Below are 15661 nucleotides of genomic sequence, written 5' to 3' on the forward strand. Positions count from 1 at the left end.
TGGCTCAGCGATAAACCCTTAATTTTGCACGGATCACTTTTTCCTGCGAGCACGCCTGCCGGAGCGATGTCAAGCATTTTCCAGCTCATGTTCCAGGTAGAGTCATTTGGTGTACATTTCTGAGAAAGCGCTTAAAAACCCCAAACTTCACAAGCAGATGTTAGGAATGCAATAACTCCGTAGCATGCAGGTGGCCCGCTGGCATTATTTTTCGTAATGGACGCTAGCTCCACACAGAGGTATCTGATGGATTTTCCTAATAAAATACCTATAGCAGAGAATTCCGCTCGGTGACGGGCATCTGAAATCCAACTGTATATTTAGAAAAAAGAGGGGATTTCAAACAAAGGTGTTTATTATGTTACCGTAGCAATTTTAAATCATGACATTCTTTCTTGGTGAGGATAATTCTTGAGTTTGACAGGATTGATGTTTTCCTCACAACCCAAATATATGGAAGATGAAAGCAATATCTCTGGGCAGGCTTTAATGTTCATGGAATAGCGGAGAAGATTCTGCTTGTGGACCTCCTAGCACATCAACCAAAGTCATGTCTATTCATGATCTTCTCCCATGTGTGATCACCACGCTGGATCTCCTGTTATCCCTCCATCTCGGTACAAGTTCGGCTTTTATTCCAGCTCTGCTCTTTTTTTCTTTCTTCACCTTATCTCGCTATGGTGTTCTCCTTATCTCACCACCTTCCATCCTTTATCTCTTAGTCCTTTCTCCTATTGGTTTCCAAGTTCCACCAGTTCTGCACTCTTCCTGAACAAGTAGTCTTGTTCTCCACCCAAGCACATATTCTGCTTACTGCCACCTTTTTGCATTTCTTCTTCTCAATTTCTTTTTGCGGCCTCCATTTAGCTGTGCATCCCTTTAAGATTTTAGACGTATAATTCAGTGTTTTGAACAACTCACTGTTTAGTGAATAAACCTTTAGTGGGTCCCATCACTAGCACAATGGATGAATCCAAACACCACACGTGTAAGAAGCTGTTCTTAACATCAAACTGTTAACGATGTTTAATCCGCCAATATCTTACATTTCGCACCCGCATCCCTGTCCTATGTTGGTAGTTAGAGGGTTAACATTTGAAAGCTGCTCTTTTACTTGTTTCAAGGTAAGGGACAATGAAAGGACATACGGATAAAATTTTGCGTGGAGTTTACAGGATTTATTACACCTTTGTACCAGAACAAAAACCCTGCCAATACTATAAAAATATCCCATTATGTTTCATTGGAAAAGAAAAAAAAATGCAAAACTCCAGCCAGAGAAATAAAAAAAAAAAAAACACATTTCAAATCTCCTTGACTCATAAAATACCTAATTTAGTACCAGAAAGTAACAGCTGAGAGAATATATACTATAATGTCAGAGAGCGGAGCTGTCAGGAAGGACAATGGACGTACCCAGGCCATCAACGGTCACGTGGCTTGGCGTGTACATCCCGATATCTATAGGGATAGCTACACCTATAAACACAATGAGATAGTACGGATAAAATATGGTTGGTTTCGATAAATAGAAACATGCTTTTCAAATAAAGCAAGGTTTATTTTTAACGTGTTATGATTTATAATGAAGCATGTTGGTTAGTTCTATACAATGCCCGAGCTTTTATAGGGTCTTCTCGTGGGCCTACACGCTAGAGAATTTAAACATGTATGGGCTAGGCATGCAGTTAGTCTGATCTAAGACAAGGCCAAGGACTGATTAAGGTGTTTAGTCTTTACGGCAGAAATAATGGGCCAAATGGTTCTTATTTGCCATCGAATTCTCTGGTTCCATGAAGTCACCGGGGCATTCGAGATAAAACATGAGATTGTTGCAGTTGTCCCAGAAGCCAACTCTTACGAGGCCTAGTAGAAGAACAAATTGTCTGCTTCCTGTTATCATTTTTATATTTTTTATAACACGAGAAGATTGCTGAAGGCAGTGTGACTCAATCCAGAAAAAAAGATCAGCTGAAAGGCAGTTTATCATAATCAAGCTGTCATTTTTATATTAAATTCCCTTTTACAGTAACTATAACATATTAAATACCATTTTTATATATATTTTGTTGGCATATGAAAGGTTTACAACAAACTATACAACAAACATCAGTAATTTCCACTAATTAGAAAAATGTTAAATTAAGTTTATATATATATATGATATTTGAGGGTTTTTTTCTAACAGAAATGCCATTTGCTTTCAAATTCATTTTTCCTTTAATGTCATCCAAGCACTCAAATTGCTTAGACCTAAAGTTCCCAGAAAGGAAAATTCTAAGTATAACATATCCTTTTAAATGAAAGACATTTTGTAAAACTATCTGTATTTTTGTTAATGTTACAAATTGGCAGACCGCAGAAAACGAGGGTGAGACATTCTCCTGTGTCTGGGAAGTAGTAGTGAATGTTCGAAATGTAACCAGTACTACAGAACTTAATTAAAAAAATCAAAATTCTATGGTAATGAACAAAACAAACAGACCTATTAGTATATTGTGCCGGAAATAATCTGAAACACATAGAGAGAGGTCAAATAATACATTCTTATGTTGCCATGGCCCGGAGGAACCACACATACCTCCTTCTTGGATATAATAATACAGGGCGGAAAAGTATTCTCTCTCTCACAAAATGTAGCGAAATGTCTCTCCCGCATATTGTATACATTATCTATACACATAGACTCAGATTTATTTATTTTTTCCCCCATTGAGTTTGCGGAGTTGTGGTGCGTCCCTTGTCACCGACACTCACCCATGTCTGGTGCAACCTAACAACTTCTGAGAGCGCTAATCTGGCAACCAGCCAAAGGCTGGCTTTTTGCACTCATGGAAACGAGGTCCTGCACGGAATGGGCCGTCATCGTCAAAGAAAATCACAGTCTTCCATTCTTTAGTGCTGGTTAATGGCACAGACAACACGATGGGCTTTGGGCCATAATGGAGCCAAGAATGCGATCGAGTCAGGAGGGGAACTATGTGTCCAACGTAAACATAGACTTTGTGCTATTTTCTGTCTTGACGTCAGATCATTAAGGGCCTAGGGGCCCCACTGATACTCTTACTGCACAGTACGTTTCAGAATTTTGGCTTATTGTCACATCCTTTGGCCAATCATTCAATCATAATGGCTGTAAATCTGCTTATTAAAATTACTGTGGACATTTCAAAAGACATGCACCTCAAATTGGGGCATTACACGTATCTTTGACCTTTGAGGCAGTTCGGGATCGGTATTAGAGAATCGGCCAACTCTGCTGTTGTGAACCTGGTCATGCCAGGCAATAAGAGGGTCGTGGAGGGAGGTGAGGCAGTTCGGTATCGCCTGGGAACATTTGGTGAATGATGGCAAAGGGCAAAAATGTTCAATGTGCAAAGTTTCTCTAATTTGTATTTGCCATATTGGACTACATACAAGGAGCACAGAAAGAATACGGTCAGGGTGTAAATGGCACACATTCCTTTTTATTAGACACCCTGGTGGCTGTAGGTAGAAAACACCTCTGGCAGTGGCACCCTATCAGCCATTGCTCTCCGACCCCACTACCTTTGATCAGATCATACAGCTGGGAGTGTCCACCATTTGTTGCAATTTAGGTTGTTATATAGTCAATAAAATTTATAGTTTTTTTTCTTATTTGAAAAATGCGCCAGGAAAGCAATCAGCCCTCGGTGGAGTGAGGCGGTGAACACTTGGGTTACTCGTTCCCTCAAGTGTCCACTTGGTGGCAGTATACACCACAAGAAGTTTAATGTAAAACTTGGTGGCAGATTGAGAACCATTCGGCTCGTCTATTCTGCCTGTTATTCCTGCTGTAAAGACTCCAACCTTAATCAATCGTTGGTCTCGTCGTATATCCAGAAGCAATATGCCTATCCCATGCATGTTTACATTAAAGCACATCCTCATGTGACACATGTATATGTTATTCGTTGCATTTGATACGATATTCCTGTTTGACTATTTCTGGTCCTATTATGCACCAAGACCACTAAATCAATCATTCCAAAACATATTTAACAAAGAAATCCCAACAATTGCAACAAATCCCTTACAATGCCTTTTTCACAGTGGAACCAAGAAACACACAGACTTCGAAAGACAAATTCTAAAAATGTTTGTTCCACAAACTCCTTGTGGTTCGGTTCCCTATGGGTAATGTTTGTAAGACACTCCAAAGAGTGCTGCCTGTGATGATAAAGGTAAAACCGCTATTAATTTAGGTCTATTCAATAACGCAGAATTGTGGTTTCCATTTCCTCACTTTACTATTCACTATGAAGTGCCAACACTGAAAGGGTTCTCCAGCAAGAAGGGCATGGAGAAAGAAAAACAACCCCCCCCACTGTTTTAACTATACATTATACAGGGTCAGCCAAGCTTCCAGCAGCAGGATCTCAAATAGGGTTGGACCTTCATAATGTAAGTATAGTGAGGTCAAGAAGCTGAAACCCGACTCTCCCTGTAACTGCGCTGACAATGATATTCGTAACCTCCAAGATCTCACCTTGGATAATTTTGCTCTAGATTGCAAAGTTCCCAAAATTACTAAAAACACTAATTTACTACAAACTACAGAACTCTCACACCGGTCACTTCTCGGAAAACGGATATATATATATATATCGGCTCACAGGAACCAACCAACGACTTGTAACAAACATGTAATCTTATCATGATGGAACGTTTTAAATTATGTGTTGAGACTGTGTGGTTTGGAATATCTATATTTTGGTTGTAATTACCAAGTATTAGAATCCCGCAAATATTTACATCATGAAGCTTAAGACATTGTTTCCAAGTAATACTCTCTGTTGCCTAAACACGTGCCAGTGAGTGAGATGTATAAAATGCCAATGTGATTTAAAGCAGTTATTGTGGATTGAATGGCCAATGGTGTTGTGATACATCCGACATTAGGCACCATATCACCTCTCAATTATGCTAGACTGTTTTATTTTTTAGATCCATTTTTTTATTTCAAAGGAAAGAAAACACCTCTAGTTCATTCACTAAAGGAGGAGCCTACAGGTTAATTTCCAACCTCGCTATGTATTAAGAATAGCATGTGTGTGCGTGCGCGTGTAAAAGAAAGTGGACTTTTAACACACTAAATGACCAGTCCTAGACCAAGTAGCCACCAAAATGATAAACCCTCTCCAGGTGAGCTCTTATTCACAGCCAGGAAACTCAAGATGCAACTTCTGGCTACCAGAATATTTTGGGCCAATCTGTATCTCTTTAATCCATTCTTTGGTTTATAATTTCACCTGGGAGGTTGTATCCTTATTTGTGTGATCAGATGGATGTACATAGTATGACCGCTTTGCCATGATAATTTTGAAGAAAAAACAAAATCCCCCATCCGAAAAAAATAAATGAAAAAGGAAATAGGATTGAAAATGTTAGATAGATCAAAATTTTCAGTTATTTCTATAAAAACAAGTAGGACTGTCTTATAAGAACCGATTAAAATATTAATAAAATTTCTTATACAAGTGTTTTCCAAGAATTATAAATTCAGATTACGCAGTGAGTGAGGCCATGACGCCCCCTGCTGCTCAGTATGAGAATTACATATTGAGAGGCAAGATAAAGACGTCAAATTTAAGTTCATAAGATGTTTTATAATATTCTAGATTACAAGGTCGTTAGAGGAACACTTTAAATGAGTGCCCTGCACAAAGTCCAAAGTTACGGGATGCACTTTTGGGTCAGGTTACCCATTGTACAGCGCTGCGCATAACGATGGCGCTATATACCGGTAAATCAAATAAATGCTGAGCATTGATTACAAAAAAACTGACTGAAAAAATCCCGGCACAGATTTTGGGGGTGTTAAGGACCAATGTGTGAAAATAAAAGTGAATGGTAATGAACAGTCAGTAAAAATGTTTATTCTGTAGCATTTTAATTCAGATTCTTATATCACAAAATACATGTTTAAAGTTTACATCGGGTATTAGAAACTGAGATGTATTCTATTATAAAGTACAAATATTAGATGTTTTCTTAACTGCCTTCAAATGCAGGCTCATCATTCCTGTATATAAACTGTACACAAAACAAGGCACTATACATGTTGATTCTGTAGAATAAACCCCCTTAAGTCCGACATCTAAGCGCAAGAACTGTAGAACAATGCTTGCAGCGCTCCAACGCATGGCACCCTTAAGGGCTACATCACACACTAGGAAACACAAATAAACAAGAAAAGATATCTGAACACCGTGGGACAAAGTTATTTAACCTTTGGTTGTCAAAATAGCATAATGTAACACCACTAGAGGGCGCTGCAGAGCATTTCCTGTCCATTTAAAAAGGATACATTCACTTAACCCTTGATGCAGCATTAATAACCTTATCATACGCCAGATGCAATAACACTTTCAGAAAGGAGAACAAGGTTAACTATGCGGTGTCCAAGGTTAGCTTAGAATAAGGTTTTGGTACATAATTAGGTTTGTGTAATAACACACAAATCTTACACAGTGAGTATATTGCATAGTTAAATACAATGTTTATATAAATAAATTCTATAGGGTTGAACAAACAGGATACATTTATAAAAACAAAAAAGGGAACCAGTTCAAAATAGGTATGTTGATAGCAAAGGAATAGATCTGCAATTTGTTTTAAGTGCATGGTAAATACTATGGTTTAACCCTTGCCAGTGCCAGCTGGGGCACCTATCACTTTGCAATGTGGCACGCAGCCCGTCTGGCACGGTGGTATAGTATGGCTTCCTATGAGAGTAAAAAAAGGGTGCTCGTGTTTGAATGGTTCCCGGATACATTTACAAAAAGACGCAATACATTAGACAGCATCGCCGTGTGACTAAGTCAAGCCCTTCCTGTATCGGACCGCTCCATCCACTGCCGGTCCGCAGTACAGGAATAAGATCTGTGTTTTACAGCCGTATGCGCAAACAGAACACGTTATGTGAAATGTAAAGTTTTAAGGAGACAGCAAAGTGCAAATTCCGACAGACTTTTCATAGTGGTGAGGTGGCTGAGGTCAAACCGTTGCGAATGCTGGTTCAGACTTTCCAGCAAGACCTTGCAGGGCGATCTTCAAAAAAGTCCTTTTTCCTTTTTAACGTTAACCTGTTTCCACGCTGGCAGTGAGCTGTATTCCTCTCGTGTCATTTCTAATGCGGTCTGAAACGAATAAGGGACATAAGATGACGAAACAAACAGCCACTTACATGTAGGACTTCATACTGACACCAGACCCACCAAGGTAAGTTCCACGCCAGGTTATTCTAAAAAACCCCTGGGCCAAGAACTTATCACTAATCCCGACAACATCATAAATTCAACCCGGCTTCTTATCAAATGTTGTAAAGCCAGAAATATCAGGTGAGAAAAGCTATTTTCACAAAGAAGAAAAAAAAATCTTTTCTGATTGCAAGTAATGGCCTTTGGGGGTGTATTTTAGTATAAGAAACACAGTGACTTTTAGCATTGGCTTCAGGGGTGTAATTGAGACCCCTGTACTGTACACCCTATAAATTGGCTAGGGGGGCTTTTTTTTGCAGGTGCAGGGGAAGGACACAGGCTGTCTTCATCAAACACCAATATTTAATAAAGTCATGCTGCGTTTAGGTATCGGAGAAACAAGTCTGTGGGTTGTTCTTACCTCGAAATCTTTGTCTGAAAGATAAATTTCAAGCTTCAGAGGGTCCACACCCTCAGGTAGAGGACGGGCCAGAAGTTCTTCCAGGGGATAGATCTTTTTACAAAGCTTCGCTAGGACATCTTCAACGAGGAATATCTGATTAGAGACGTCAGCATCCTTACAGGAAACAAAAAAGAGAATCACTAAAACATAAGTTTCTATTGGTTTTCACAAGAATGTAAACCTTCCAAGTCTGACACATAAGCAAAGGATAATTCGAATACATCTACTATGTAAACTCACCAGTCATGTTCTTAATCTGTAATGCAAAAGAGCAAAAAAACCTCAAATCCTTAATCTTCCCTTTATTTTGTATCATGAACCACAAACAACGATGGTTATATAAAAAACGTATATGGAACACTCGCTAGCTGTAAACACGTTCTCTATGCAACCATTATAGTTGGTACCGTGCACCGGTCTAGGAAAACTTTTGTTCCCAAGCCCATTAGGTTTAGAGGATTCTTTAGATAGAGATCTGGGGTCTCCGCACATCCTTACCTGGGTTACACACAAAGTGCTTCCATCATGGCGAGTTCTGGATCACTAGAATTTATTTGGCCATAGTAACACACGCATGAACCTAACAACCAGCGGCTCTTTGGCTCATTCTCTCCTAGGGCCAGCCCTGCTCCTACAGTCTCATGACGTCAAATGGTCAGTTAAGAAACCAGACTCGACCGAGGTTGCATGCACATCCTCAACAGAATCTCGCAAAATCCTCCATTACGATTGTATATATAATGAAAATTAAATACAAAAAAAGGGAGCGGACAATAGCCATGTGTGCGACGGGGCAGGGTAGTAATTTAATCAGTCGGGGGGGGGGTACAGCGGCAAGTGTATGCAGGTTGAGTGTTATTTGTTGTGAATACAATTGTGAGTTGGCCTTAGTGAATTTGGGAGTTAAGATTATTCTGGTATTTTACATCTTCAATACAAAAAAAGAACTGTTTTTCATGTGGCCAGGCTATCAGAGTGTTTTGAAGCATCTGTCCAAGCACCCACCACAGATAAGTATGAACAGATTTTGCCAGTGTCGTGTCTAAACAAAGCCTACCTACATCTGATTTATTTGTTGAAATGCAGAAAGCTAATTTTAGATATTTGTTGGCAGCAAACTTTGTTTGGAGATGGGAAGCCAGTGGGCCAACAAAATAACGTCCACAGCCCAAAAACTAAACGGCGCATTAACACATCCCTCGATCCCTGCCAGAAGACGACCATCTCTGCCAGGTGAGGGTAATCGCAGGGCTGCTCTGAACACAGCTTAACGAAGGTGTCTATACTACAAAGCTGCCAGAAGCCTACCCGCTTGGGAGCTGTCCAAGCCAACGATCCATGGATGGCACAAGAGCCGAGCCTTCCAGCTGAGCTTAGAACTGCTACAAGTACAGTGGGAAGCCCAGACAAACCTAAACTCAGCAAGGGGACAGAACAAAGACTGGTGAGTGCAGCTCGTCCGCTTGAGGAACTATCCTGCGGTGCCTATCGCCTTGGAGAAATCCGTGCGCTACAAGCCACTGGAAGATATCACTGAGCATTCGATAAAACAAGGCCATCGGCTCACCTGTTCAGTGATCTGAGCAACATCTTCTCTGTGCTCCCAGCTCGGAAACATGTTGGTGAAAGTCAACGGTTCAAGGCCAGCATGAATCAGGTATGCTTTGGGTGGCTTTTTACTGTTCTTTCCTATAACAGATAACACATGAGAGATGCAGACACTATATGTCAGCCACACACATTGTACTCAAGTAATTCACACGATTCCAAACGAACAGTACATGCCGATGGGTCACAGATAAATTGGACTATTGGGAAGAACAGGTTTAATCCACATAGACTGTGGACTGTTAAGTCTAAAGCACAAATGAACGTTCTATTAGATGCAAACCATATTTTATGTGACAATATATTATTTAATGGAACAAGGTAAAGCCCCCACTGCCACGAAGGTTCCACCTGATTTAGGGTCCCTACCAATGGAATAGAAGCAAGTGACAGAACCATTTAATCTATGTGAAATTATCAGCTCGATCAGCTGGGTTTATTGATTATACAGACGTTACAGTTGTCTGGATTTATCACCATGGGTTAATTTTCACAAACTCAGCCCTTCACAAATAAACATTACGATGGTAATTTTCCTATCTACGACTGCCTGCGCATGCTGAGAAGAACATGTTTGATATTTTATAGCTCCAGATTCCAAGAAACGCTAGGGAGATATTTTGAAAAGGCTTTTGGAGAAGGGAAGAAATCACAGACACATCTGGGAAATATTACCTTTGCAATACTGTAGCACAGTTTCCAAAGCACTTTTCCTATCGGTATCCCATCGGATTCGAGCCGATCCAGTAATAACATCTTCAACAGGCCACCAACCTTGCCAAAGGTATACCTCGTGATGATTGTCAACAAGGAAGAGGGCTAAACGTGTAAATCAATAAATATACTCTTAGCATTCCAAAGCACCAAAGAAAAATACAATAAAAATATATATAAAAAAACAATCATGTAAAAGTGATGAATGGTCTAATTTCTTCAGGTCTACACAGAGTAAAGGTGCGCAATTAGGCACCGACTTCTCTTCTAAAAGTATTGGCAGGCAGTAAACGCCGCAGCGTGATAAGCTTCTTCATATCGGCTTATAACATCCTGAAAAAAAGGCTGCTAAAAGGCAGAAATCTCTACCACATGTTAGCGGACGGCACACACACCTCTTATTAGTTTGTGGAAAAAAAATATTTTAGCAAATTCTATAACAGTTTATAGAAGTGTGTTTAACATGTGAGCTCCAGTTGGGAAAAACAAACAAAATACAAAAGAAAAAAAAAAGAAAAAAAGTTAGTTTCCACTAAAGGCTACTTTCCAGTTCTATATACATTTCCTGGAAAAACTCCAGCAGACAGAGGGCCGCAATTTGTAGAATGTTATTGTCGGCACCCAATGTCCCGCAACCATATTACATCGATGGATTTTGGTTTAATTACCGCAAAATATAAAACAGTAATCAAGATCCCCCTACATTATACAGACATTTATCCAGCCCTGAACATTTACTGTTAGTGGTAACAAATTGTCCGCAAGGACCTACAACAGGAGGAGAACGGGACGAGGATATGCTTTGAACCAGGTGGAATCTTATGTTACCATAAGCAAGGATCTACAGGCATTGGCTATAATGTGAAATAAAAGTGTCCTAGAATTAAAAAGAAAGGGGTCAACCGCAACCAACAATGGACAAACGTGTACCTGGCTGCGAGGCGGTGTAGAGGTCCTCTTGTAAGAATGGCATAGAATTAACGACCGCAGGGTCTCTTGAGGGATACATGAATTCTGAAGAAGTGAATTCTCCAGATGAGCTGCTCAGACTAAACAGCCGTGGTGTGAAGTTAAACTTCCCAGGATCTGGTGTAAAACACACAGGAAAACTATTGCAGTTTACATCAAATAAAATCTTCAAACATAACTTCCCACATTAATCGGTCAGAAGAGCTCTTAATTAAATCGTGCTATTTTTAGTTTGGAGTAAACATGTTCTAAAATAGAAGGCGATGGGTCAAACTGGGTCACATGGGACCAGCTCCTACGCGTTTACATACATTATTTGATAAAGTCCTTCTACATTACACATGCGCCACAATTCTACAATGAACTACACAGTCAGGAAGTAAGAAGCAGTATTGTTAAAGGTGTGTGTATGATATTCTGTATTATATTATATATAATCCAAGGCACATTTGACATCAGAGTCCCCCAACATCTATTATCGAGCTCCTCTCATCACCGTTGACAGCCAAGCCCACGGAGAGAGTTTTACTTCAACAGCTGGAGGTGCTCAGCTACACAATGCAGTCTTCATCCCACCCGATTTATTAATGAACATCTTTCCCACAGTATTTCTGTTTCACCCATATGGCAACAATTACACCGGATAAAAAAAGAAATTTATAAAAGAATATACGATGGGGGGGGGAGAATACCTTGCAACATGCAGTCATAGGCTTTACGATCTCGTCTTCCAAGCGCATCCCAAAATCCTAGCGGCTCAGACCCCTCATCGCATTCATATATGGTCACCTTGCTGCTGCTGTGCAAGCCGGCTTCCAAGGGACACCTGCAAGAGCAGAAACGTGACTTTATAATATATACGTGCAAAATGTTAGAGTATCTCAGAAAGCAAGGCGTTAGCAGCTATAGTCCTTTATATGAAGAACCAAAAAGCCATCTTGGGCGTGAAGCAAAATTTTAATAAGTGTCCAGTAATTCCCCCTCATAACTTGAAGATGGGGGGGGCGCAAAATGAACAAGTAGACAGTTCTGAGGAAATAAATAAGAAGGAAAAAAATAGTTCAGATAGTAATTCCCAGGGACTAATAGAGCTTTTAGACTCCCTGGTCCAAATTTGATGAGGGAACCCAAAGTAGGCCTAGTGCCATGCCTTATACTTGTCTGGCATGGGTTGACCACATGCCTAACACACCAAAAGGTTCATTTGAACAGGCTATTTTCCTTCTTTCATCCACAATGCTGGGCTAGGGTTTTTTTCTCTCAGATAATGGTGGGATAATGACACTTAAATGACTGACATTTTTTTCAGAGAGATGATTTGATAACTCGCAGGGATCCCAAAACTTCCATATATTTTATCACAGTAAATGAGATACAGATGTGAACTACTAAAAAGAAACCGGTTTCCTTTACACTCACCCATCTTTGATGCTGTTGGCTGCGGTCCTTCCCACGTCCCTTGTGTGGCTCTGGGCCTTACAGCCATGCCAAAGGTAGATCAGCGCTTTATTTACATTGAGTAAGATCATGGAGGTCCTAGAACGGAGGCTACTGCAGTGACAAGCGACTTCAATCAGATTCCCTTCCACGGGAACCTCGCCCCGCACACAGTATAACCTCCAGTCATCTGCAGGGGAGCAGGAGGGTTACACATCGGAACTAGAATAACTCCATCAATACGCAACGGCAAATACATTGGGTGGAAGATCTCTCTCTGCTTGATGCACTTCACCCTGAATACAATATCTGAAAGGCTCCTTAGGCAAACAGGCGCCCTAAGCAGCGGTGTAATCTGCTATAATGCAGCACACAATTTTCTCAGAAAAAAAAAAAAAAAGCAAAAAGACTAAAACAACCATTTGATATAAGAACTAGGACTTACTCTGTGAGTTTTCTTCTTCCTCTTCCCGTCTACCCGCATGGACAATCATACCGCCCTGGAAACACTGTAAGAAACATGGCGGCTCCTTCCCCTGGAGAACTTGGACCTGAAAAGAAGAACCGATTTAATACTACAGGTATGACCAAAAGCACGTTTTTTTTTTTTAATAGCTTTGTGAGGACGCTTCCTGGTGTTTTAAGAATACAATAAGATTACAGAGCAAGGAGGACGGGAAAGACATGAATGTAAGCAGGTAATCAGCACAAGGCGCTCTAAATTAGGAGCAAACGTGGAAGTTTGGCAGCAGTTACACCAAGGTATCTAACCCCATTTACTGATTTAAAACATTTTTATAGATTATAGATAACCCAACACATTTTTGCTTCACTAATATAAATTTTTTTTTAAGGGACGCTATAACCTGTAGGGGTTTACCAGAGACAAGAGCACTCTAATTTAAATACTAGCAACGCAAATCAGTAATGCTTTATCCTTGTCGAGAGATTCCGACGTATGCAGCTGCACCATGGCATATGTTGGCATAAGCTTATTACAAGGAGATTCTGTAATACGGAATCTGAGAAACATGAAAATCTGTAAAGCAAAATGATAAGATACCAAACTATCCATACGATGGTCATCAGAATGCTTTGTAAAAGGTGACAATGTTTTTATTACATGTTCTGTAAACTCTTATGAGCACATACAACCGATCAACCAATACCAACTGCGCATGTTTATGCACTGGTTCTAAAACGCATTAGACAGAAAAAAAAAAAAGTAGATACCCAGAAGAGATCCTATCATTTGGATAAAGGCGTAGTTTATAGACTTGCCTGCGCTCCTCTTTCTTCATCAAGCTCGATGGTCATCAGGGCAGACGTTCCCTTTTCGCTTACAGTTGAATGGCGCCCCTGCCAGAAAAAGTAGGCACACTTCTCTTTACCGGCCACCCTCACATGCTCCGTTTTCTGGCGTTGCCCAACTATACAAGAGAAGACCAAGAAAAATAAAAGCAGGTGGTTAAACTCTGACTGACACGTCTGTGCCTGGCTCGTCATCACCGGAACTACACGTAATTACAGCCGGAAAGTTACAAAGTTACTTTGTGTGACTGCAAGCGCAAACGGGAATTCCCAATGGGAACACATTTTTACTTTATTCTTTATTTTCCATAAAAACACATACATACGATGGCATCCAGTCAAACAGGCACCTGTCTGCTGTAGTAACGTGTAGAGAGAAAATCAGGTTACTAGTTCTATTCTTGGCCGAAGCTTAACCCGAGACTTTTACAGTCATGGACGGGGAATGAAGTGTGATTCATAGTCACAACCCGAACCTTAGAAACTGCAGGCCAAGTAACAAAATGTTCCCTTACCTGTGGCGCTCACCATGTACTTCCATTTCATCACATACGCATCTCCCTCGTGGAACTGGCCAATACTCTGCTTCGGCAGCCGGCTGTAATCAAACTCCAAGATGTGCCAGACATCAACAGCGACGGTAGTGATCTCGTACTGTCTGCTGTCTTCACCTTCAATCATCCCGTAACCGCGACCCACATTCAATCCATCAAGGACACTGCCTACAGCAGTCTTTGGAACTGGGACCATGCGCATGACATCATGCGTCTTGTTGTTGGTTTGCTTTTCCTCCTGCCGGAGAGAGAAAGGAGGTTGTCATTTCATATTAGACGTACAAACAAGACGACTTGCAGACTCCACAACATTCTATTCCACTAACCATCTCCCGGGGCTAGACAGAAGATAGCACAAGGATTAACTCGAACATGAAGACTCCAGTACTCACGCACATATCAGCAACATCCTCATATTTAAATGCATAATATAATCTAATACATATTATATATACACTCATATTATATATTACATACACACAGTTACGGGAAGGGGTTGTTATCTACAAAATATCATGGGATATGAAGCCTGAATATGATTTTCCAAAATGGAATGCCACCAGGACATGTCTCCAGTAATCTATATTCTATAGTAGATTCTCGTTTATTTCTATTGGTTTACGCAAACACATTTTATACGGTGCCATAGACTTTGCCTTTTGTTTTGAGGGCTCCTCACACAAAATCTTCTCATTGGGCTTCTTCATTTCCGTCCAGTCCAAGAATTTCTCTTTAAACAATATGGTTTCGTTGTGTTCAGTGAGCCGACCAAATATCGCCCAATCGGGCCGGCCATGTCCTTTCCTGGATAACAAAACGAGCAGCGTTAGGGAGTGGGGTCCAGACATTTAGGTCTCAGGATTAATGCACTACACGGTTGGAGATTTTCCAGTCTATGTATTAGATCAATTCCCAGGCGTAGAATCACAATCCCCTATATTATAGAGGAAATTTAATTCGCTGGAGCCAGAGCTGCACAAGCAACATTTTTCCAATCCACCCAGGGGAGTTTGTTGCTTCTCCTCTCATTCCAATGCCTATCCTGGCAAGCAAGCGCCAACGCACGTGATCCCTATTTGTAGGTGCATTTATGTGACATCATGGCATGACGGTAGATGTGATCATATACACAACAGCTGTTAGGGAAGGATTCCTGCGAGCAATGCCTACCTTGGTATAAGAGAATTACATTCCCCAGGATCCAGAGGATTAATGTCACACGCTTCATAATCAAAGATGCCATTCCACAGATGTTTGGCCAGCTGAAATGCAGTCTTCCTTTGAGACAACGTCACCTCTTTACCATGCCACACGTAGACCTCGCTGCCAAAGTCAAACACCAGGACCTACAAGCGCATGTTTGGGAAACATTCCGTTATAAC

General features: G+C 40.6%; 1 protein-coding gene across 10 annotated transcripts in view; it reads right to left on the minus strand.

The window, feature by feature from the left end:
* Positions 1-5897: 5897 nt before the first annotated feature.
* Positions 5898-15661, minus strand: part of SVIL (supervillin) — a 54404-nt gene continuing 44640 nt past the window's right edge. For all 10 annotated transcript variants that reach the window (XM_053466520.1, XM_053466524.1, XM_053466521.1 and 7 more), the window contains 12 exons: positions 15450-15625; positions 14936-15083; positions 14241-14517; positions 13696-13844; positions 12860-12965; positions 12397-12604; positions 11670-11803; positions 10939-11094; positions 9970-10113; positions 9254-9375; positions 7645-7800; positions 5898-7163 (listed from right to left, as the gene is read on the minus strand). In XM_053466520.1, the coding sequence (XP_053322495.1) occupies positions 7077-7163; positions 7645-7800; positions 9254-9375; positions 9970-10113; positions 10939-11094; positions 11670-11803; positions 12397-12604; positions 12860-12965; positions 13696-13844; positions 14241-14517; positions 14936-15083; positions 15450-15625 (1863 nt within the window). In that variant the 3' untranslated portion in view covers positions 5898-7076. The remainder of the gene's footprint in view (positions 7164-7644; positions 7801-9253; positions 9376-9969; positions 10114-10938; positions 11095-11669; positions 11804-12396; positions 12605-12859; positions 12966-13695; positions 13845-14240; positions 14518-14935; positions 15084-15449; positions 15626-15661) is intronic.

Source organism: Spea bombifrons, chromosome 5 (genome assembly GCF_027358695.1).
Source record: "Spea bombifrons isolate aSpeBom1 chromosome 5, aSpeBom1.2.pri, whole genome shotgun sequence".
NCBI classification, from domain to species: Eukaryota; Metazoa; Chordata; class Amphibia; order Anura; family Pelobatidae; genus Spea; species Spea bombifrons.